Below are 24,839 nucleotides of genomic sequence, written 5' to 3' on the forward strand. Positions count from 1 at the left end.
TTTTCTATTTTGTAAATTTAATATATTATTATGGGTGTTTTAGAACAATTTATTTCAACTAACGATCACATCTTAAACCATTAATAATTTTATATAAATTTTATGGGTTTAATTAAAACTTTAATTTTATATCTATATAGGCAACCCATGCCTCAAAAATATTTAAAAGTAAATATATTAACCGATAAACTTCAGGGACACATTCGTCTGTCATGTCAAATATTTTCTTTCTGTCTAACGTATGACATTCATCATATCATCTGGCGGCTATCTTTGTCTTACACTGTTCAACTGACGTTTATATTGAGGGTTTTTTAATTTCGATGTGTTATATTGTTGCTGTTGTGTTTATGTGTTTGGTTCGTTCGTTGCCGAGTGTGCTAGACTGCCGGTCTTGTTTACCCGATTAAAATTGTAAAATCATTTAAAAGAAATTCATTCTTGATTATTAATTTTATCTAACAGAATTACTCTTGCTTTTAGCTACCCAACTAAATTTATAATTTACACATTCTAATATCGATTTGGCAGATCGGAGAGGTGCAAAAGGTATTGTAAAAGTAAAATTACAGTATTAGTTATTTCCATAACATTTAATTTAGGTATTTTAGTGTCTGATTAGGTTACGCCTTGCTATTGAACAGTGTTTTGTACTTTACATGGAATGTTTAACTTGATAACATTCATTACTATTTTTGTTTCTGTCTCAACCGGTTTTATCATTATGAATTTTAATATTAAGCTAGCATAATCTTCATTATAATCACTTTCTCATGTTATTGTTAAATCCATAATCAAACTTCTGTGCTGGAGCTTATTTGTACTTCATTAACATGACATAATTTAGTATTTCATGTTCTGTTCACCAATTTACAGGGTTAAATTAAATCTCCAATATTATTATTTATAAAAATATAGGTATATTATCTTCTGTTATTCATTTTACTTCTTAAGGTAGGTTATTTATAATTTATAATATGAATATAAAAGTAAAATACAAAAAACACTTAAATCCTGAGCAGAAAGATATCAAAGCATATTATCTTATTATTAAATGAGAATTATAGATGACATGGCAATGTAATGCGTGTGAGACTATTCAATAGTAATAAGCCAGGTCCACACTGGCCGCATGCCTCGCAAGGAAAATGTCCATGCTCATGTCCGCATGTTTGCCTCTCCCGAGCAAATTTGCTCGGCAACATGGCAAAACAACCCCATTCATTTATTTATGTGATAAGCCTTAACTACCCATTTATAATAAGTCTATATCCTAGGAATGGCTAGGGTGCAGATTCTGCCTAGAGTCTGAAGAAACGCCCCTGCACATCCTGGCAGAGTGCCCCTCTCTAATGCGTACACGTAACATGATTCTGGGCAGCTATCAAATCCACCCAGAGGATGTGAGGTATCTCGATCTCAAAAAGATACTACAAATCTTCGAATTTGTAGGACTTGATCGAGAGTTGTAGTAGGTGGCAATCACAATAGATCAGTAATGGTCGCAGTGATACATAAGGCGCTCTGAAGCCTTACATAGCCCCTAACCAAGAAGAAGAAGAAGAAGAGACTATTTAATAGTAATAAGCCAGGTCCACACTGGCCGCATGCCTCGCAAGGAAAACGTCCATGCTCATGTCCGCATGTTTGCCTCTCCCGAGCAAATTTGCTCGGCAACATGGCAACACAACCCCATTCATTTATTTATGTGATAAGCCTTAATTACCCATTTATAATAAGTCTATATCCTAGGAATGGCTACAAGTAACAGTAGTAGTAGTAAGTTGAAATGTGGCATGCCAGACATGCCATGTAGACTAGAAAAATGTATGTAAAGTATTTGCATAACAAAATAAAAATGTGGTGATCTAAGTGATATGTATGATAATTGATGAATCATAACAATCCAACGTACACTGTATGTGTACCTATAGATAAATAATAACATTTTTGATAATGTTATAACTTTTGTTTCCACTGTCTCTAGTAATATGAACATAAATTATATCATTAGTTTCTTGGTTTTATAACAAAGGGTTGTGGTTGCCACACTCTTATCATATGTAAATTTTATTATGCGAGTTATACACATGCTAATACAATAGGTTGTTTAAACATCTTAAACAAATTATGGTACAGTACTGTACTGTCACCTTGAAAATTGATATACAAGTTAAATATTGTGCAGACTTCACAGACTTTTTTTATAACAGCCATTAAATTATATTATAATAGCCATTCTTACTGAGAATTTTGTTATTTAAGTTAAGTTTTATATTTATTTATTTCTATAGCTACTCTTTTGTTTTGCCTTCTGGCAAAGGCCTTCTCTAAATCTCTCCTGACCATGGTTGCTCTTCTCCAGAATAGTCCTGGAGTTAGTTTTATTTCGTTATCACATCTACAGAGCTGTGAGCCTTTCTTGTGGCTGTGTCCTCTGGGGTACCAGTTAGGCAGTTAGTGATGTCTTTACTCCACTTTCCTTCTTTCGAGTGTGTTGGTCTATTTTAGACTTCTCAATGAAACTAAATCTAAAAGTTATCTAATCTATTGGTAATTTTTTCAGGTCAAACTTTGAAACATGCGTCGCTACGTCCACCGTCTGCTGCGGCTTCGGAACCTCTTAATTCTAGTCTTAATCTTGATTGTGCTGTACACATTGAGGTCGTGGCCCGACACTATAGAAAGAGAACCACCAGTCGTAGTGCCAGAGCTAAGTGCATTGAGTGGCACTAAAATTCCTGTATTTGTGCCTAAGAGCATGAAGGTGAGCGCTACAATAATTTTCAAAACAAATCTGGCTATCTTTGCCAATGCTAAAAAGTAGGTATAAGGGTAGTTGAATTACAAGAGAGTAAATTCGTGCAGTAGTGTCGCTTTTACATAATATGATTAATTAATATTTTTTACATAAATACAAGTCATGTAGTCTTAAGATTTCCCCAAAGTTATCGACGCGGAATCGGCTCTAGCCTACCAAATATCGCTCATTAGTATGAAGACGCTTAGTGCTTTTTCACATTATCCGATCCGATATCGGATGTTGGAAGGATTTCAAAGGCAAACATCAAAGATGGCGGCTTCGATGTATGGGATATCGGTCCTATATCCAATATTGGATTGGATAATGTGAAACTGAAAACGCACCTACGCGTCGTCGTCGCTGAACGCATGCGCACGCATGTATGAACATGCGTGCGATTTTTCCATTCCGCGTCGATAGGTTTGGGGAGACCCTTACTTTGTTCTACTTTTCAGAAAATTGATTGGCACAACTACATTCAAATAGTACAAGATGAGAAACGCACGGGTAAGTATTTCCAGTTTTTTTTAACCCTTTTCAGCCCCTCTAGCACAACTTGCCTTGTTGCGCGCGAGTCCATACTTGAAGTTGCGCTTGATGTATGGACTCGCGCGCGACTAGGAAAGTTGTGCTTAAGGGTCAGAGCTAACCACACCAAATGAAATAAGTAATTGAACTCTGAGCATGAAATGAAAGTTTTCGGTTTTGTGAACAGGTATCGGAGAGCATGGCTTAGCAGCTTCTTTGCCGTCATCAGAAGCGTCTCTAGAAGAGAGTCTGTATGCTGTTAATGGGTTTAATGGAGCTCTTAGCGACAAAATTCCACTCAACCGCTCCCTGAGGGACATCAGGCATAGTGGATGTAAATCTCGCCTGTATATAGGTAAGGAAGAAAAAAAAAACTTAAGAATACTTATAAACTGAAATAGATATCATACACGAAAGAAAAAACGACAAGGGCCACTGGTGGCCGAGCCGGGAATCCAACCCTGGTCTTCGCTTACGCGGCTAAAATGGCGGGCGGGTGGTCTAGTGGTAATGACGTTAGCCGCGTAAGCTAAAGCTAAGCAGTGGCCCTTGTCGTTTTTTCTTTCGTGTATGATGTCTATTTCAGTTTATAATTTTTATCACAGATGTCATATATACCATAGATCAAGCAAACGTATCTACTTAGCGTGTCAAATGAACTCAGTGAAATCCACTGAGTTGTCCGTCTTTACTCGCAGCTTGCAGCTTTCGGGCGTCAATTTTTGTAAGTTGAAGTCAACCAAAACATAAAAAATGCCTCGTTACGTGATATTCAATTGCAACAACACAAAAATTATAAACAATCAAGAGCCTGAGACATATTTAAAATTACAGGCAAGAATCAACTTCAGTACAAAATTTGACACGCTCGGCCCCTATACAAATATATGAATTTGTTTCTTCTATCTAAATTAAGTTCTGTGATTTTTATATATAGTAGTGTGACTACTTGAAAAACAACAAATAAAAAAATAAAAAAAATAATTTGATTTGTTCCGTAGTTGTCTTAAGAATACTTGTACAATTTGATATTGCTTGTTCATTACCTATTTATAACTACAACATTCTGTACGTACTGTCAATACATTAAAATGCACGTAATACCAATGTATTACGTGCAGAATGTATGACTCCGTTTTAGAGCACAAGGTGATCACAAAGCTTCAAAAACAAACAAGCCGTCAATGTAACATTCTCTATTTAGATTGCAATTCATGTAGGTTGTAGGTATTCCTTAGGTGCTTTGTGTCAAATATGTCCTACCTTGACTACTACACTATACTTAACCTTTCAGAATCACTGCCTACTGTGAGCGTGGTGGTGCCATTCCACAATGAACACTGGAGTACTCTACTACGGACGGCACAGAGCGTTGTCAACCGCTCGCCGCCACAGTTACTGAGAGAAGTCTTGTTGGTGGACGACGCTAGTACCAAAGGTAGATTATGGGTCAGTAATGAGTAATGCAGTGACTCTTTGGATCAAGGACAGGGATTTTTATGAGTTTTGCATTATGGCTTAAGTCTCCACCTTTGCCCGACAAAGAACGTTCATGGTCAATCCGTAACATGAGTCACGATTTTATGACATGTTCCATTTATTCACGATGCAAGTTCAAGTGATAATCTATCTCTAAATAAGTGTTACTTTTTCAATATATGAATATAAATATAAATAAATAAATTGTAGCTGTAATTCAAATAAACACTCCACGAAATCGTGGCTCACGTTACTTTAACGTGGATTCACCCTTCATTTGTTTTTTTGAACTGTTAAGTATCTAAGCGCTAACCCTAAAGCGGTATCTTCCTCCTTATCATTCTAAAGTAGTATCCCCTTTTCAGACTTTCTAAAAAGCAAGCTAGACGAGTACTTAGCTGCGAACATCCCTAAAGCCCGGGTCATACGTTTGGAGAAGCGCAGCGGGCTCATCACAGCGCGACTCGCGGGCGCGCGGCAAGCCACGTCAGATGTGCTGGTATTCTTGGATTCGCACACGGAGGCTAATGTCAACTGGCTGCCACCATTGCTAGGTGAGAACATCCCTGATATACATACGGTTAGATAAATTCAGTGGGCTCATCACAGCGCAACCCCGGGCGTTCGGCAGGCCACGGCTGATGTCCTAGACTTCTTGGAGTCGCACACGTAAGCTAACGTCAACTAGCTGCTAACATTGCTAGGTAAGACTATCCTTAAAACCTGCGTCAGATGGCTGGAGAATGGACAAGGTCAGAGGGCTTATCACAGCACAATCGGTAGACGAGACATTTTTGAGGCCCTCCTTACATGACTGGCGAAGCGTAGCTATTTCAGTCCCAGGTAGCATTTCACCTTCATCACGACGACGACCGGTCTGGCCTAGTGATCCTGCCTGCTAAGCCGCGGTCCCGGGTTCGAATCCCGGTAAGGGCGTTTATTTGTGTAATGAGCACAGATATTTGTTCCTGATTCATGGATGTTTTCTATCTATATAAGTATGTATTTATCTATACAATACAATACAATACAAATACTCTTTATTGCACACCTCAATACACGAAACAACATAGCAAGTATAAACAACAACTTAAGAGGTAAAACAAGAGGCGGTCTTATCGCTAAAGAGCGATCTCTTCCAGACAACCTAGGTAGTGGAGAATAATAAATTTAACCTTGTAAGTAGGTGTACTAAATGTAGACTTAGAGGAAATCTAGCACAAACTATACTACGCAAAACAATATACTACACACATAAAAATAAAATACAATACATAAACATACAAATACACATATATATATATAACAAATTACATGCCAGCTATAGGGGACATAAGTCTATCAAGGTATCATTGATCAATGATCAGATAAAAAGTGAAGCTTTAGAAGTATCTTAAAAGAAGTAGGAGATTGAGCGCGTCTAATATTTAGGGGTAGGGAATTCCAAAGCCGCACAGCTTGAAATGTAAAGGAGTTGTTATAGAATTTAGACGAGGACGACGGAACGGAAAGAAGCAAATTCTGAGAGGACCGAGCAGAACGGAGATAGCTGAAACGGTTCTTAAGATAGCGGGGAGTCGTTGGGTTAAAAAGAATGGAATACAAAAGGGACAGCACGTGAGAGTTACGACGAAAACGAATAGAGAGCCACTTGAGCTGCGAACGAAATTGAGAGACATGGTCATATTTGCGTAACCCAAATATGAACCGTATACAGACATTTTGGATACGCTCAAGCTTATTAAGCTGCTCCTCGGTGAGATCGAGATATGCAACGTCCGCGTAATCCAAAATGGGAAGGAGGAGAGTTTGAGCTAGAGCAATTTTGGTAGGAATGGGAAGAAAGTTTCGTAATCTTCTAAGCGAGCCAACCGCCGCGAACATCTTCCTGCTGACCTCGCCCACCTGAGGTATCCACGATAAGGTACTATCCATGATGAGGCCTAGGTTTTTAACCTGCTGTGAGTAAGGAATCAAAACGCCATTAAAATAGATAGGTGGGAGTTGGTTAAAGTCTAGCCTTGGCAGAAGTTTTGGGCTACCTATTATAATAGATTGTGTCTTAGAAGGATTAACTTGTAGGCCAAAACTATGACTCCACCTCGAGATTTTCTCCAAGTCGCTATTCATCTTACAGATAACAGTCGCGAGATCACCAGTAACGCCCTGCGAATAGATCTGAAGATCATCGGCATATAGTTGATAATGTGATGTAAGGTTACATGTAATCGAATTAATAAATATGTAGAACAGTAAAGGAGACAATACTCCGCCTTGCGGAACGCCAGCCAACGTGTTGCACCAGGAGGAAAGGGAATCATCCACCTTTATGCGCTGTCGACGACCCGTTAAGTAGCTACGGAACCAACCGACCGCCGCAGGAGATATATTTAGAGAGCACAGCGTCCCGAGGAGAATATCAAAATCAACGGTATTAAACGCGTTGCTAAAATCTAACAGCGTCAATACCGTCAATTTTTGATCATTCATCCCCGCCCGGATGTCGTCAGTGATCTTCACGAGTGCAGTAGCCGTACTATGACCAGGACGGAAACCAGATTGGAAGGGATTCAAAAGATTATTTATATTAAGATACGAAGTAAGCTGCTGGTGAACAAGACGCTCAAGAACCTTAGACAGGAAAGGGAGAATAGAGATGGGACGATAATCTGCAAAAGAAGAAGGATTAGACTTTTTGGGAATAGGAACGATACAGGCGTCCTTCCAAAGTGAAGGAAAGGAGCTGGTAGAAATGGAGTTATTAAGAATGACGGAAATGACAGGAATAAGTAAGTCAATGATAGGAAGGATCATATTACGGCTAATACAATCGACCCCAACGGCATTAGATGCTATGGATAGTAAGCTCTTTTTAATATCACTGTCAACGAAAGGAAGAAGAGAGAAGGGAGACGAGTCAGGAGTTGGAAGAGAAGAGAGGTATTCAAGAGTCTTAACTTTATCAGGGCCACTAAATACAGCAGAAGTAGAAAAATGTTTGTTAAGTTGGTTTAAGTTAACGTCTTTATCTTTAGGGATATTCTGTTGGGTCTATATATATAAGTATTTCAAATTTAAAATTTTATTGCATATCACATTAGGTACATAATATTAGGTGGAACTTACAAAAGGTGGGTTTACATGTGACGCCCTGCAAGGGCACAGCAATATATGCTTAAAGTAAGTATATCGTCGCCTAGTACCCATAGTACAAGCTTTGCTAAGTTTGGGGCTAGGTTGATCTGTGTAAGGTGCCACAGTATTTAATTATTTTATTTATTTATCAGAAACATGATCAGCAATGAAGTTTTTGTCTAATCACTTATTAGAATTTGTAAATATTTCCAGAGCCGATAGCCCTAGACTACCGCACGGCAGTCTGCCCGTTCATCGACGTGGTTGACTACGCGACGTTCGAGTACCGGCCGCAGGACGAGGGCGCGCGCGGCGCCTTCGACTGGGAGCTGTTCTACAAGCGCCTGCCCGTGCTGCCGCGCGACGAGGAGCGCATGCCCGAGCCCTTCCCGTGAGTACCTGCTGGCGCTGTTCTACAGGTGCCTGCAGCGACCAGTCCCGCAGGAGCCTTTCCATACCTGGATCTTTTCTATAGGCGCTTGCAGCGACCAGCCCCTCAAGCGACCAGTCACGCATGGCGGCGCCACTTCGGCGAGTACCTTCCAACACTGTGCTGTCAGATCTCATATACTCATTATCAAACTTCGACCCTACAAAAGCATTTACCGCTACCAGAAAGGAATAGTACTAGATTAACCGACTTCAAACTGAGCATGGACGCTGTACCGATTATTTATGTTCAAAGCGGTTTTCGAGATTCTCCAGAATGCAATGCAGAATGTCCACCATATAATACTGGACTGCCTTAAGAGGTTTATTCTGCCCTCCTAAGCTGAAAAGCGCTATCTCAAGCGAAAATCCATAGCTAACTTATACTTAAGTATCTATAGCTGACAGTTCCATTTTCAAAATCATTTCGTTTTGAGATAGCGCCACTCGGCTTACCAGGCGGGCTTGCAGGGCAGTATTGGTAGATTAGAAATCGTTGTGTCGGTTCCAGGTCGCCGGTGATGGCGGGCGGGCTGTTCGCGATCTCGCGCGCGTGGTTCTGGCAGCTCGGCGGGTACGACCCCGGCCTCGACATCTGGGGCGGCGAGCAGTACGAGCTCAGCTTCAAGGTCATTTATATTCAGCTCACTTATCTTATAGCTGTGGCCCGTTTCTCGAAAGGTACAAGCCTTGTATTACAAGTGTTTCCATGACAACCCATACGATTTGACAGTTCGCGCACTTGTAATACAAGGCTTGTATATACCTTTTGAGAAACGGGCCCCTGGTCTTTTTAATAGCGCTATCAGAGAGGACTCAAGGAGACACTTGTGTACAGATCTTTATGCCTTGTCAAGTCTCACATTTGATATACGATAACAATACAATCTAAGGCACGTGTCATCATAAGAGGATGGATAGTACTTTCGTATAAAATACCTAAAAAGACAGACGATGTTCGTTGTCAGGCGATATTAAACACGCAACTACTTGCTAGTGTATCACAAGCGCGCGATATTGTGAGAAGCCCGATGTTATAGTGTTATACATGATTTTATTTTAGTTTAGAGAAATATAAATAATCCTGTTTTTTTGCTATTTGAATATGCAGATCTGGCAGTGCGGCGGGCGCATGCTGGACGCGCCGTGTTCGCGCGTGGGCCACATCTACCGCAAGTTCGCGCCCTTCCCTAACCCCAACCACGGCGACTTCGTGGGCAAGGTACACAACATTTCAACATAGGCTCTGTACTCTAGTGTACACTTGTACAGACGTGGCAGTGACTGGACGCGTCAGACGCGTGCAAAGGCTACATCGTTTCATCGTCATTAAAGATTGGATTTTTTAAGTGGCAACCACGTTTCCTACCACAAAAAATGGCAGAACCAGTGGTTCGTTTTTGAGTAGTCGATTCATCTTTTGTATAGCCAATGACACACCGTATACGCATATTTTTGCATAAACACGATTGACATACTATCGTACTGGGCTGATTTATAACAGTACCTATTTGTTCCAGAATTACCGGCGGGTAGCGGAAGTGTGGATGGACGAATACGCGGAGTACTTGTACCAGCGGCGGCCGCACTACCGCCTGATCGACACGGGGGATATTTCTGAGCAGCAGGCTATTCGGCAGAAACTCAAGTGCAAGTCCTTCCGCTGGTTCATGACGCAGGTACATGCCTGGTGTATACTAGTATTTATTCTAGAACAACCGGCTGGTAGTGATGTGTGGATGGTCGAATACACGGAGTACAGTCAAGTGCAAAAATACGTATCGATTTTATCCGCTCAAAAATATGTACCGAGACCTTATTCCGCCGACATAAAGTGCTATGGAACATATTTTTGATAAGTTGTACGCACCCATATTTTTACACTTGACTGTACTTGTACCAGCGGTGGCCGCACTACCGCCTGATCGACACGGCTATTAGGCAGAAACTTAAGTGCAAGTCCTTCCGCTGCTTTATGACGCAGATACTTTAAATTTACAGGTCCCGGTCAGAGATATCTTTATTACGCATTGCGAATACCTTTTTTTTTCGAATTAAACTACTTTCACTTTTTGAATATTTTAATAGCGACATTGAATCTCTAGTCCATGATCTGCCAACTGAGCTACCGAGATACACTATACTTTTTACTTTGTATCCGGCTAGCTTAGCAATTAAAGGATTTTATGTGCGTTTAAAAACAGTAGTTACGAAATTTATGCCTCTTATAAGTTTCATCATAATGTTATTGTTTTTTTTTCAGGTGGCGTTTGATCTCATTGCCAAGTATCCCCCTGTGGAACCCAAAGCGTTCGCGCATGGACGGGTAAGCTAGAAACGAAAATATTTTTCGCTTCGCTTCTTTAAGCTTTATTGTACAATAAATTATACTTAGGCTAGGCCACAACTTAGGAGCACCTCAATGATTATTATATTTTGCATTGTAATGGATTGGCTAGTTGAAATGTCCTGTGTCTAATTCGAGTTTTCTTTTTTGGAATTTTGTGTCCTGGATTCCAGCCCTTTAAGCCGGATCACATAAATTCAAATTTGAGTCAGAGGTGAATTATGACGTCGCTATATTTATAAGCTTTTGACAGTTGCCAACGCCATTATATATATATATAAAAAAAAAAACATTATTCCGAGCGACATTATTCCACCTAGCATTTTATGTTTAGATCCGTCCAGCGGAAGCGCTGGACTTGTGCGCGGACGCGTACAACGGCAACAGCAAGGACTCGCTGCTACTGAAACCGTGCCAGAAGGGGCTCACTGAGCAAAACTGGGAGTTCACCTGGCATAAGGACATCAAGTGAGTAGTGTTGAGATTTTGTCAGAATAGGGAAACTGCCACTGAAGCCGTGTCAGAAGGGGCTCGCCGACGAGTTTACCTGTACAGTACATTAAGGTAACCACGGCAACAGCGTGGTGACTCCAGTCTACTGATGTGCCGCCGGAAAGTTTCCAAAATTCTGAAATTTTCACATAGGAAAACTTCGGAAACTTTCCATACTTTGTATGGACAATTGTATGAAATGGAAACTTTCCATTTCATAAATTTAAATTTAAAACTTGCACATCATTATTCGAGTCTGCTTTCGAGCCGTTCCAAGACTCACGGAGCAAGTCCACGGTCTGTCACCTATAGCCTAGTGTTCAAACTCGGCCTGAGGTCTATAACGACTACAACGCCTACAACGTCCTCGTAGTCTCCTGGCTATGATTACTGTGATAGTTTTCGTTTGTCTGACAAAATTTTAATCGCAATAACAACATTAGCTACACTAAAATTGTTTTTACAGAGTGAAAAACCGGCGGACATGCTGGGACCTGCCGGACGCGTCGCTCAACAGCCCCGTGCGCCTCTACGACTGCCACCTCGGCGGCGGCAACCAGGAGTGGCGCTACGACCCGGTCAGTACAGTACAATGTATTCAAGCCAAATTAAAAAAAAACCGGCCAAGAGCGTGTGGGGCCACGCTCAGTGTAGGGTTCCGTAGTTTTCCGTATTTTTCTCAAAAACTACTGAACCTATTAAGTTCAAAACAATTTTCCTAGAAAGTATTTATAAAGGTCTTTTTTGATTATTTTCATATTTTTAAACATATGGTTCAAAAGTTAGAGGGGGGGGGGAACGCACTTTTTTTTCCTTTAGGAGCAATTATTTCCGAAAATATTAATATTATCAAAAAACGATCTTAGTAAACCCTTATTCATTTTTTAATACCTATTCAACAATATATCACACGTTGGGGTTGGAATGAAAAAAAATATCAGCGCCCACTTTACATGTAGGGGGGGTACCCATGTTTGTTTGTATGTAAACATGTTTTTCTATTTTTTATTTTTGCACATTGTTGGCGTGATTGATATACATATTGGTACCAAATTTCAGCTTTCTAGTGCTAACGGTTACTGAGATTATCCGCGGACGGACGGACGGACGGACGGACGGACAGACAGACATGGCGAAACTATAAGGGTTCCTGGTTGACTACAGAACCCTAAAAAGGGTAATATAAGTCAAAAGTCTGCCAATGCCAGTAGCACATACTGAGGCCCTGCCGCGAAAGAAATTGTGTATCTGCCTGTATCATTCTTGTATATTCAATCGGTTGACGGTTCGAATCGTCGGGCTCTGATACATCGGAAGGGAGGTCCGGAGAGGAGGAGAAAATTGTTATTTTTTTGGGCGGGTAACGTACTTACATCCAAGCTTGAAAGACGGGAAATTGTAGCATGACAAACACGATCTTTTTTGAGGAAATACAATGGTGAAAGTTGCACCACATCTGTGATTGAGTCTCCAACCGGCCCAAGCCCAACCAATATGTTTTGTAGTAATTTGATTACCCTGTTTTCACCAGAAAACGCACCAAATCCGCAAGTCAGAGAGAGTATGCCTGGACAGTTCGGCATCTGACCAGCTGTTGTTCGTATCACATTGCGACACAGACTCGCCGTCGCAGCGTTTCAAGATCGACCACGTTGACCTCGACGCGCTCTCCAAATGGGACTCTCTTCATCTCGCCGTCACTGGGCCCGAGGTGCCGGACTGGTATGTAGACTAACAGGTATGAGAGGAACGAGATAATGTTAATGTATCTGGTAGTTATACACGATTATACCTTGATATTTTTCTGGCACGAACGAAGTGACACTAGTGAATTCCTTCCGATATTTAGTTCATTGATAACTTACATTATAATATGTCATTAATTATTTCCGTGGCAATAAATCTTGAGTAGTTTCATGTGGTCTGCCCACCCCGTTTAGGGAATATAGGCTTTAATTTATGTGTAATTGTGTATATAACATTATTATTTTATACAAATGTCACATGTTTGAAAATAAATGGACAATAATAGTAAAACGAACCATATTTTAATAGTTTACATCATTTCTTACATGATTATTCAAGATTTTTGAGATTATTATTAGGGGTAATTAATAACTTTAAGTAAGGCAATTTATCGATAAAAGGATTGTCGATGTTTTTATTTTGTCAAGCACTAACAACTTGACGTTCGTGCCAGAAAAATATCTAGTTATATACACGATAGATGGAACGCCGTTCATTTGTTTCGGCGTCCAGCCCGTGAATAACTAATATCGTCGTATGACCCTAGGCCGCGTAGCGACCATGCTAATGTGTAAAAGCAGCCTTAGAGAAATCACTGTTTCGTAATCGGAACGCAAACCATCGTCACCTTGCTTCGCAGCTCCGCATTGCAGCGTCTCATGTGACATGATATATGCCGCTATTGAACTTATGAGAGAAGCTACTTATTGATACAAATCGTTTACGCGGCTTCGTAGCAGACATACCTATTTTGATATTCTGTAGATATAAAGCTCGGTCCTGGACGGTAAAGTATGTACCTATTCCGTTGTAGGTAGACTGACAAAACTAGTCGAACGCGTCCTGACTAAATATCGTATTGCATTTAAATAACGATAAAAAGACATTTATTTATTTAGTATCTTATATATTTTTGGTAATTGTGGTATTATGTCTGCAAATACAGAATTTATCTTGCGAATAGTGGCTTTTTGGCATGTACCGAAGATGAAATCTTGACTTTCGATTGTAAACCATAGATAGTGTGGTGTAGATTTTGCTGAGCCCTCAACTACAGGTCACAGCCACAGCGCTTTACTACCAAGTTTCTTAAAAATGATTTTTCACTATATTCATATTGGCAAAAATGTGTACGGAAGTACCGGTGCGCAAGTCTTTTTACCCGGTTCTTCAAGAAGTTGGTATTTAGGGTTCTCAAGAGTCGGCAAAGCTTAAGTGGCTTCTATGGTGTTCTTTATTTCCATGGACGTCGATGACTGCTTGTTATGAGGCGGGTCGTCTGCTCGTTTGTCAATTATCACACAATAAATTAAACAAACTCAGATGACCGGTTTTGTTTAAAAACGATTTGCTACTAGTTCAAGTAGTTTATGTGAAACAGTAGCCATTGTCGTCAAGTCAAGTTACTTATCCATACTAATATTATAAATGGGACAGTGTGTGTGTCTGTTTGTTTGCCCGCCTTTCACGTCAAAACGGAGCGACGAATTGACGTGATTTTTAGTGGATTAAGTGGAGATATTTGAAGGGATGGAGAGTGACATAGGTTACTTTTTGTCTCTTTCTAACGCGAGCGAAACCGCGGGCAAAAGCTAGTTCTTTATAGTTCTAAACAAAATTGTGTCTTAATATAACTGCTGTCAAGGTTTTTATATTTTTCTCGTGGTGCTTTATTTCATGCTTGGTGTGAAATAATTTAGTTAAGATGCAGTCCAAAAACCATTTTTTTTTATTAACGAACACCTGTCTCTATGTATAAATGTATTATAATAAGTAGATAGATAATAAATTTATATAGTATTATTTTTTTCAGTACAGATGGTGATTTTTTTACGCACTAGTGCGAGAAGTGGTTAATTATATAACAGGTCGAAACTTCTGCTCATCTGTACTGAAAAACGTCGTACGATACACGTGCGAAAAGGAAATTCGCAACTAGTGTCGATTTAAAACACTCCCTTCGGTCGTGTTTTAATTTATCGCCACTCGTTTCGAACTTCCTTTTTTACGCACTTGTATCGTAATGTACTATTTTGAGTTTTTAGCAAGAATGTTTACAATATTTTTATAAAGAGTCTAAAATAATTAAAATAAAATATTTATGAAATAACCGAGTGTGCTATCAGCAGCTGGTAAATAGTAGGAAAAAAGAGGATTTATTATATTGTGAATGTTATGATCTTATGATTCAAAAAATGTATAGATACCTATTCCTTTTTACTTTACAATTTGTAGGTACTTAATAGTATATTGTATGTTTAGTATCATATTTAGACATTTTTACACAGTTTATGAAATCTTATTGTTTTAAATCGATGTGTTGATAGTGTGCAATGTGACAAGTGTGCTTGATAGTCCTACTACCTAGTTATACTTAATTTTTTTTTATTATTTTAACAATAACTTTACGGTATATTTCTATGAGGCTATGGATTTAGTGCAATAATGTTTGTCAAGTATTTTTGTAAAGTATTTTATCAATGAAAATGATGTATGTATTATATTTGTTACATGAAATGATATTATGATTTTAATAGTTTATTGAAGTTGAGTAAGGCTTCAAACAAATCGAAGTTGTAAAATTGAACATATGTGTACTGACACTAAGCATGCCTGTCTCTCATAAAAATGTACGCACTCGACTGTACGGTAACTGCTTTATGTAGTTTTTGGCCACTGCATAGTAATTGGACATTCTTGACCAAACTTCTTTTCGTTTGTTTAATTTGTAATATTAATAAGAAAGGCCAGTTACTATGGCAGTCACCCTAATTACGAGACTGGAACGTTTTTGTTATTGATATTGTAGTATTTATCACTTGTTAGATATATTATATCTTTTAGAAATTATAGTTTGCCATTTTTGCTAAATGTATTATATCTGTTTTCATAGATAAGTCACTAGATAATAAATTAGAGAAGTAAATTGTTAAAAGAAAAAAAAACTAAAACACTGTTTATTGTGTAATTAGAAGCCTTAGCAACGGAGTTATGCGAAATTGAACTTCATGTCATATACAAATAAATTTTTATGAATATAATCATACCAGTCCCAGTAATTGAAAAATCTATGGTTTTACTTCGAGAAAAAATATGTCTCGTTCTAAAGAAGGTATGAATTTGTAATATGGGTACGACAATAAGGTTTAGTTTCGTTATAATTCGGGCACGCAAATCTTTTACATATCACTAGTTGTACGGAATCACTTGGTAACTATTTGTAATAAATTATTTTTATTACTTGGAAATTTGTTCATTTTATTGAAAAAAATCTGACGATAAAAATATGCACTGTGCCGTAACGTAATAAACGACACACCTGACCGACTCCTGGCTACAGCGACTGTATATTCTGGTACAGGCAGTCTACATGCATGCCCGCTAGCATATACATTTTATGAAACCGATTACCATTTTTCCCATGCGTCACGACACAATATGGCACACAAATGTGAATTTGGTAACGTTTCGCTTCAGTTTGGTAGCGTTTAGTTAGTTATTCTGGGACTATTTTTCCATTAATCCACTCGATTCAGCTAATGGACGCCCTTAAAATATGCTACCCACTAAACGGTCACTTAGACAATGGCATATTCAAAGTAGGTAGGTACTTATATCTACATGAAATTTTCAGATGTTCTCGTACAGTAGGCAGCATACATTAAAGTTCTATTCAGGTAGTAGGTGCAAAGAAAACAATGTCGTATAATTTAATATTTTTATTACATATTCCATTAGAATACTTTCTATGTTATTATTGTACATGCTGTCGCACGCACTTCTAGCGAGTACGGAACTCTTTACACATCCAGAGTCTTAAAGGGGCTACGCTTCTCTACTATAGTACAGGTAAATGCAGTTCGGTTCCCGGACTATGCTACGCCTCCCGAGTATGTGAAGCGCTCTATTACATCTAGAAGCTGAGTTTATTGCTTAGTAACACTGATGATAGACAGTAGGTACAAAACGGCAAGTTTGGAAACTAAATTTTATTACAATGTTTTTCATGAAATAAAACTATGGAAACGGATTAAGTCGCGTATAATGAATTTAAAATACATCCCGACGCTGTAAAGAGTTCGAAACGTCGGGATGTATTTTAAATTCATTATACGCGATTTAATCCGTTTCCATAGTTTTATTTCATGAGTGAGTAACTATCGCGGTAACCGAAGACAATATTACAAAGTTTTTGTTTCGAAAAAACAATACTTATGGTTATGGCGACACGGAATCATGGTTGTTTTAGTTTGTGTAACTATTTCAAGGGGACTGGCCAAGATGCCTATCGTTTACACTTCGTAGCGAACGCGAAACACTGATTCTCTGTCGCAACAATATCGAAAAGTGATACAGATAACTAGAGAGTAAACGAGTGGCATGTTGGAACCCTGGTCAACTACTGAATTACCTATGTGACCATTTAGTTTTCACAACAATTTTAGGCACCTGCTATTTGTCTTACAGTCAGGAGCAAAAATATCTCAACTACAAACTTTAAAAGTTAGATATTTTTGCATCTGATGTGGCCTGGCTTAAGTATTAGATCATGGCATATTATTAGATCTGTGTACTTAAGTCCAGGTCCTAATTCTACGGTTATTTTTGTACACCATTTTGCGCCGACACGTGACAAAGTTTGATGACCCATAATGATTGCTTTAGGCTGTTCTAAGTATGAATTATTACTTATTACTTCGACAGTCTAAAAGTTACATTTCGGCAGATTGCAGTGCCACCTTTATAAGTATGTTAAAACATTACTTGTAATGGATGTTTGACGCTATTGAAAATTATTTTAGCGTTATTGCAAAACGATCTGTCCAACGACAAATCAAGTATTAATAATAAAACTTGATACTGCACATATTTATTCATACATCATTGGTTTTAAATTTTAACACACGTAGGTAGTGAACAGTCCTTTGCAGTAACAAATGTCATTATTATAGAGCATGTAATACAGTCGACAAGATGTTGTAGTAATTAAAAAGTATGTCAATGTAGTATCGAGTGTTTCGACCCTTTCAAACACAATGTGAGAAAACGAGACGGCACTACAATGTTGCCACTTTATAATTTCTATAATTTCTTGTCGGACTTCATTCGAGCGAGTCGCATGTGAGGTAAGATTCTAGAGCCTCTGCCGATATATTACACCGTATCCTAACTTAGAGGGTAAATTATAAATAATTCCAAGCGTAAAGATATGTACAATATTTTTACAGATTACATCTCAACTTTAAGTACCTATTTACAAATTAGAATTCTTTATACATTATAAAAAAGAACTATACCGCTCTAGTATTATATCACCGCGAAATCAATAACTACATTCACAATAGATATATATTTCATTATTATTAATTTAAATAAAAATACACCTTATAGTTAAATAAATGATAAGACGTATTACATTACGACGTATTGCTTTTTTAGTCACATATTCCAAAAATATCACCATGTGTGGGCCGCCCGCGTCCGGCCGCGGGTTGCCGCAGATCCCACCGCGACAATTTTTGTATCAAATATTCACGTCCACCTCAGTCAACTAGCTACTTAGTACCTCTAACACAGAGTAGACACCACAATTTAAATTATTCACATTTATGGACATATACTATCAACTACAGTTATAAATTACTCCTTGCTCGCTGACTTACTGTAGAGGAATTCACAAATCACAAATCCGAACATTGACTGCCCAAAAACAAATGAGCTTCACAGAAAATATGTCTCGTAAAAATATAGTAAAACAATTGTAATAAATAATAATTCATCATAACAGGTAAATACAATAAATAAATAATATGTATAAAATAAAGTATGTCTGTTTAGTAAAGGAATAAAATCACTTATTTGATTATCGTCTTCGGGCAGTCCATGAACGAAAAACATAAAAAATAGTATTAAGTCTCAGTCTCTAGAAACGTGCGTAGAATAATAAGTCAGCAAGAAGCCTCTACATGTTAAACTACCCTTTTTATTGCACAACACATGCAGAAGTACGTATTACCGTTTGTAATTTAAATTATTATATTTAGTTTATTTGTCTATTTAGTATGAGGCCATTCTATTGGGATTACTGTACCGCTATCAGAACTGTCTCCGTGGCTACGCTACGCGGAGCTGTGCGCTCGGCCTACCGACGAGCGTCTACGGTAGTAGCTAGCGTTGGGGTTATCGATTTCATGTCAGAGGCGCTTTTATAAAAAACATTAGGTATAAAATATTGCTTAATAGTAATAGTATTGCGAAGTAAAAAAAGACCTTAGGTCTAAATTTAAAGGAACAACTACGAGACTAATAAAAATAGTATTTACAAATAACCAAATTACAGTATGGATAGCATGAGATATTTGGCTACAATGTGATAGGGCTACATTTTCGTGTAAATAATAAATCTAAGTGACGAGAGTATATCGATAAAAATATGTAGGTACTACTAAAATAATCTTTAAAAGGGTTAAAAATTGTGATCGTATGAGTATTTTGGTTTATTATGTTCAGTTCATCGTTCATTATTATATCTCTATTATTTCGTTATCTTTATGACCCGGTACCCTGTGAGAGTCGTCCGTGAGATTCGTGTTCAGTCCGAAAAAAAATTAGTACAGGACAAAAATATATTAAAAATAAGCTACGAGGGGATCAAAATAATTGACTCGCCTAAGTACGCAAAGCGGGTAACGAAACGCTCCACTGCGGCAGACAAACCGATCCGTTCCGATACCGAATCGATCGATAAAACGTCCTAACCTTTCCCTTCACAATATCCATTCCGGCTATCCCGATCGCTTCCATCACAACTCTGCCCCGCGAGGCCGACAATATCAGTCCTATAAAAAATAAATCTAAAACCGTCCCGGGCCCGGTCGGCGCCGGGCCCGCGCCGGGGTCGGGTATGGCACGTTCAGACAGATCACGAGCGGTGTCTGGAGCGGCCGCTCTTTCTCCGTTTCCGGCGGCCGTCGCGCACGAAGACGATGTTGGCGGGGTCGTCGGCCAGCTGCGGGTACCTGGAGACGGAGTGCACGTCGCGCGCGGCCCAGCCGTCCACCACGCCGTGCGAGATGAGCTCCTCCTTCTCCTCCTCGGTCCACGCGCCGCGGCCCTCCCAGCCGGCGGCCACCAGCGCCTTCTCGCGCTCCCAGGCGCGCGCGGCGGCGCGCTTGTGCGCGTGCTTCAGCAGCTTCAGCCGCTCCGCGCCCGGCTCCACGCCGTAGCGCAGTACCACCACCGCCTGCGCCGAGCCCGCGCCCACCGCGTGCACGCGAACCTACGGAATAAAATACGACTGTTCACCGTTTTGTCATTGATATGTTGTTGCATCGTTAGGTAAATAAACCCTCGTTAAATGCATCAAAATCTTTTTTACACATCGATTACGAAAAATAGTGCCGTCGTGACTTCACTAAGTGACGCTTTATGTTATCACTTTAATTGGAAGCGTTACGCCATTTTTATTTACTTTCAGGATATCTATCTTCGATTTGAATTTTTCTAGTACATAATGAAGAAATTACCTCTAGTCCTTGGTCGTTCGTTTCATCCTGCGACACGTTGAACTTCCCGGACAGCCGTCTCAGCTCCTCCATATCGTCCCTGATCTTCAGCGAGTTATCCTTGACGAAGTAGAAGACGTCCTGGTCGTGTATGCTGAAGTGTACGTCGAGGAAGTAGGAGTTGTTGAAGACGGTGGTGATGACGTCCTCGACGACGCTGTTGGCGCCGTCCGCCACGCTGATGAACGCGCGGCCGTCCACGCGCGAGATGAGCACGCCGGACCCGAACACGCCGCGCTTGTACGACACGCGCGGCAGCAGGTTGCGCGTGATCGGCTCCATCTTCAGCAGCGGCGTCGGCACGAAGTCGATGTCTGATAGTTTGTCGTTCACCTGCGATAAATAGATAACAGTTAAATACTTTGTACAATTTACTGTGCAAATATATTACTCCAAATGAGACTAAAATAAAATCATAGTTCATACTCAACCGGACTTACCTTTTCAATGATACACTGCAGACCGGACATGACACCGAAGTCGGGCGCCAGTTGCGGCGCCGTCACGGAAGTTATCGGTTGGAAGATCATGTCCGTGATGTACCTCGACCCCATCATCTTGTTCAAGTCGTAGCCGTACAACTCCAGCCAGCTGCCCAGATTCGTCATGTACGGGACGTTCTGGTTCTTATTTATAGGATCGTTGTTCTTAAATCTGTAGATGAAGATATCCGTTGGAAGACTCAGTTTGGTCGCCAAGTGTTCCCAGCTCGGCGTCATCCATTGCCCGACTATCGGGTCGTACAGCCGGTTGTCCAAATAGACGAGATTGGTGTTGTAATCGAATATACCGCCATGGAAGTCTACGGGGACGTAGAAACCGGGGTTGGTATCTTTGATTATCTTTCCGAAGGGGCTGCGTTTGATTTCTTTTATGATTTCTCCGTTCACGTCGAACACGACGAGTGGCGAGCCGTTGTGGTCTGTGGCAACATAGAACCTCTGATCTTCAGTCTCTATACACGTAAGGAAATTCCTCTGGTCGTAGAGGAACCTCACGGTTTTCTCGGCTTTAGGATAGTGCATGTGTGTGATCAGATTAGGAGTTTGAGGATTGGTGTAGAAGAATTGGGTGACGTTATTCTTGTCATCCTTCCAGGCGACCAGTCGATTCCTGTTGTCGTAGTAGTACCACATCTGGAACTTATCCCTTTCGAAGGCATGAACGAACTGTCCTCGGGAATTGTAGCGGTATTTCTGTTCTCCTCTCCTGATTACGAAGCCTCGGCCGTCGTAGCTGCTGAACTCGATGTCGCCGTACTGGACGACCCTGTCGCCGATATCGTAGCCTAGGTACCGCTTCTCGCCGCGCTCGATCACACCAATGACGTTACCGTTCTCATCGTACACATATTTCCAATCGTCTTCGGAGCCGACCACTTCCATGAGATGTCCGTCGAAGTTGTAACTGATTCGTTCGCTGGAAGACGTATCGCCGATCAGCATCTTTTTAGATTTGATTCTGTTTCTGGCATCATATTCAAGTTCGAGGCGGAACACATCGAATGATTTAATATTCATGAGCACCGTTTTTATTCTGCCGTGGTCGTCGTAGTCGGTGATGGTGAAGTACTGCTTGCTCGTGTCTTGCATGACAGATCGATTGAATGTGTTCCTGTAGATCCTCAAGTCGCTTATTCCTTCTAAGGTACCTAAGTTTTGGTTGTATTTCAGTCTCAACTGGGGCATTTCCTTGCTGTTAATGTTCACGTCAATCGTTGAAAGCCTGGCGTTGCCATCGTACTGATATTTGAAGTGGGCATTATTAAGACCACTCTTGGAGTTGAATTTCATCTTCTCGTCTTTGAGAATGCCGGCGTGATACTTATAATCCTGTTTCAGATCATAATCGGGGTCCGTTATTTCCACGTTCTTCACCAGGTGAGTATTTTCGTGGTACACGTAGCGGATAGCGGATGCGCCAGCTAATATCGTCTCCAACTTGCCGGCCTGGTCATAAACGTACAATATCTTGCCAGATTGGTGCGGGAAGATCTTAGCCAGAATATGCCCGTCATCGTTGTATAGGATTTCATATGGATGTCTGTTCATCGGCGAGAAATATTGGTACTTGAAATAGCCTAGTGAAGTCATCAGTGCGAAGGTGTGGATATGACCTCTTGGCGTGGTCAGGTTCTGGAGCGCGCCAGAGTCGTCGTAATCTAACAGATAATCGCTACCTCTGGGAGTTGTGACCTTTAGTGGAAGACTAGTAAACATGTCCCTGAAGGAATAGGCCAAGGATGATCCGTCACCGTATTTGATCTCGTGCAATCGGCCTGCTCTGTCGAAACCGTAGGTCTCATTAAGATCGCCCCATTTCCAGCTAGTCAGTCGACTGAATCTGTCATACTCTAACTCAACTTCGGCGAAGATTCCATTTCGCGGTCCCCACTTCACGGGCCTCGCAGTTCTGTCGTATGTGACATTTAGTAACTCTACCTTATCATCCATGAACACGGCCACAGTGGAAGAGTCTCTGTCGTATTCGAGTGTCAGGAGGTTCTCACCGTTTACTCTCAGCTTGCGGCCGATTTGAGCCACTGCTTTGCTGCTCTTTCCTTTGTTAGATTGTAATCTGCGCAAGAAATATCTCCATTCAAATCGATTTGCCAAATCTCCGCCTACTTCAGTTCTCTGCTTTGCGGGCACGGGGTAGCTTTCGCCTAAAATGGGATCTATTTCAGAGAGAATGGTGTACGGAACAGTGTCCGTTGAAATAACATGTCCCCACGGCATACTGGTAGAGATGCTACCGTCCGTAGAAATGATTGTCTTCTTTTCTGCTTCTCCGACCTTAGTATTTACAGAGGAACCCTTAATGAGAATAGAGATAGGTTTCTTATTGTTTTCGCTCACCAGAACCGTGGCGCCTTTAATACTCAGGTCGAAGGTCAAGTTGATGATTCTACCCGTGGGGGTGACGGCGGAAGTTAGTCTACCGAATTCATCATACTTGTAGATGTAGCTGCGGCCGGTGCTATCATATTTAGCCTTAAGTAAACCAGAGGTACCGTGATAGTCGAAAGTTACATTGAAATTGTCGGGTGTTCGTAATTCTTGTAACATTTTCATTCTAGACATTTTGAGTCTGCATTTCTGTCCCTTGGTGTTCTCTATCGAATTGACTTGGCTGGAATAATCACGCAAGAGGAAGACTTTGTTCCCGGCAGCGTCGGTTACTGTGCTCAATTTGCCGTTGCTGGTGTTGACGTTGTACGTGAATACATAGTTATTTTCTCCGGTTAGTATGTTCTTTGTCATTATGTGCTGGCCGAATCTGTTGAAAATGTAAATTTCCTGCGTATCAGGCGAATATATCTCATATTCTCTCGAACCACTGGCGTCGGGTATACTGGCCATGACTGATCGGATTCTATAGTTCGCCTGGTCCGCAATGTGCACGATGCCGTCCGGACTCACAATCACGGCTGAGATCGTATTGAACTTGGAATTGGAAGCTAGGAAATGATCTGCTTCGAAGCAATCGCACCCGCGTTCCAAACAATTGCACTTAGATTCTGCGCCAGCATATAAGGAAATTTTGCCATCAGTAGTTATCAGACGCACTCTATTTATTCTCTGAGAATCACTTTCAGCCACATACAAGTCACCGGCAGCTCCAAAGGCAATGCTCTGCGGCATAACCAAAGTGGCATAAGTCGCCAGTTCCATATCGTAGCCGGTCAAGGGTGATGGGCAGTGCAAGGGTCGTCCGGCGATCACTTTGACCCTGCCGTCCGGAGCCATCTGTAGAATCATATGATCGTCGATAATGTGGAGGCTGTTGTCCAAAGGATTGATCGCGAGTTCAGTAGGCCACCTCAGATGAACTTCCTCTACGCTTAAAGTTCCTTCGCAGGGGATCGGTTTCCAGTGAGCTCTGTGCATGTGATTGCCGATGACCGTGGTGATGATGCCATCCCTGTCGACCATGCGGATGTTGGTTCCGTCGGCGAAGTAGAGGACATTGTCGATGGAGACGGCGACTCCCTTGGGGTAGGCGAGCTTGGCGTCGCGCGCGAGCGCGCCGTCGCCGCAGTGCGCCTCGTCGCCGGGCAGGCAGCGCTCGCCGGACCCCACCACCGTCTCCCAGTTGTGCTCGGGGTCGCTGTAGTCTTCCGTGTTGCGGACCTTGATGATCTGGTGCGACTCCGGGTCGGAGATGTACAGCGTGCCGTCCAGCGGGGACAGAGCCATGTGGTACCGGTACGAGACTCGAGTGGCGCTGCAAAAGATAAATAAATGGATTAATCGACTGATATGTTGATAAAATGGGGATATCCTTTAAAGTCTATAAAATACTACCAGAAACA

At 40.9% G+C, this 24,839-nt stretch overlaps 2 protein-coding genes across 2 annotated transcripts in view; one reads left to right on the forward strand and one right to left on the reverse strand.

Moving 5' to 3' along the window:
* Positions 1 to 376: 376 nt before the first annotated feature.
* LOC125229192 (N-acetylgalactosaminyltransferase 6-like) lies at positions 377 to 13,132 on the forward strand. Its single transcript, XM_048133985.1, has 14 exons — positions 377 to 549; positions 2,567 to 2,767; positions 3,259 to 3,310; positions 3,519 to 3,686; positions 4,626 to 4,769; positions 5,176 to 5,364; positions 8,159 to 8,336; positions 8,886 to 9,003; positions 9,486 to 9,596; positions 9,895 to 10,053; positions 10,638 to 10,700; positions 11,056 to 11,189; positions 11,680 to 11,791; positions 12,745 to 13,132. The coding sequence occupies exons 2-14, from the start codon at positions 2,582 to 2,584 to the stop codon at positions 12,946 to 12,948; spliced, it is 1,818 nt and encodes a 605-aa protein (XP_047989942.1). The 5' UTR covers positions 377 to 549; positions 2,567 to 2,581; the 3' UTR covers positions 12,949 to 13,132.
* A 3,531-nt stretch (positions 13,133 to 16,663) lies between these two features.
* The window catches only part of LOC125228560 (teneurin-m), a 357,099-nt gene continuing 348,923 nt past the window's right edge, over positions 16,664 to 24,839 (reverse strand). Inside the window, 3 exon segments of the mRNA XM_048133171.1 lie at positions 16,664 to 20,238; positions 20,486 to 20,857; positions 20,965 to 24,751. Of these exon segments, the coding sequence (XP_047989128.1) occupies positions 19,882 to 20,238; positions 20,486 to 20,857; positions 20,965 to 24,751 (4,516 nt within the window). The 3' untranslated portion in view covers positions 16,664 to 19,881.

This window comes from Leguminivora glycinivorella, chromosome 8, assembly GCF_023078275.1.
Source record: "Leguminivora glycinivorella isolate SPB_JAAS2020 chromosome 8, LegGlyc_1.1, whole genome shotgun sequence".
NCBI classification, from domain to species: Eukaryota; Metazoa; Arthropoda; class Insecta; order Lepidoptera; family Tortricidae; genus Leguminivora; species Leguminivora glycinivorella.

Coding starts and splice junctions, on each gene's coding strand:
- LOC125229192 (XM_048133985.1), top strand. CDS start 2,582: ATGCGTCGCTACGTCCACCGTCTGCTGCGGCTTCGGAACCTCTTAATT. Junction 3,311..3,518: donor ACAAGATGAGAAACGCACGG/GTAAGTATTTCC, acceptor TTTTGTGAACAG/GTATCGGAGAGCATGGCTTA. Junction 3,687..4,625: donor TAAATCTCGCCTGTATATAG/GTAAGGAAGAAA, acceptor TTAACCTTTCAG/AATCACTGCCTACTGTGAGC.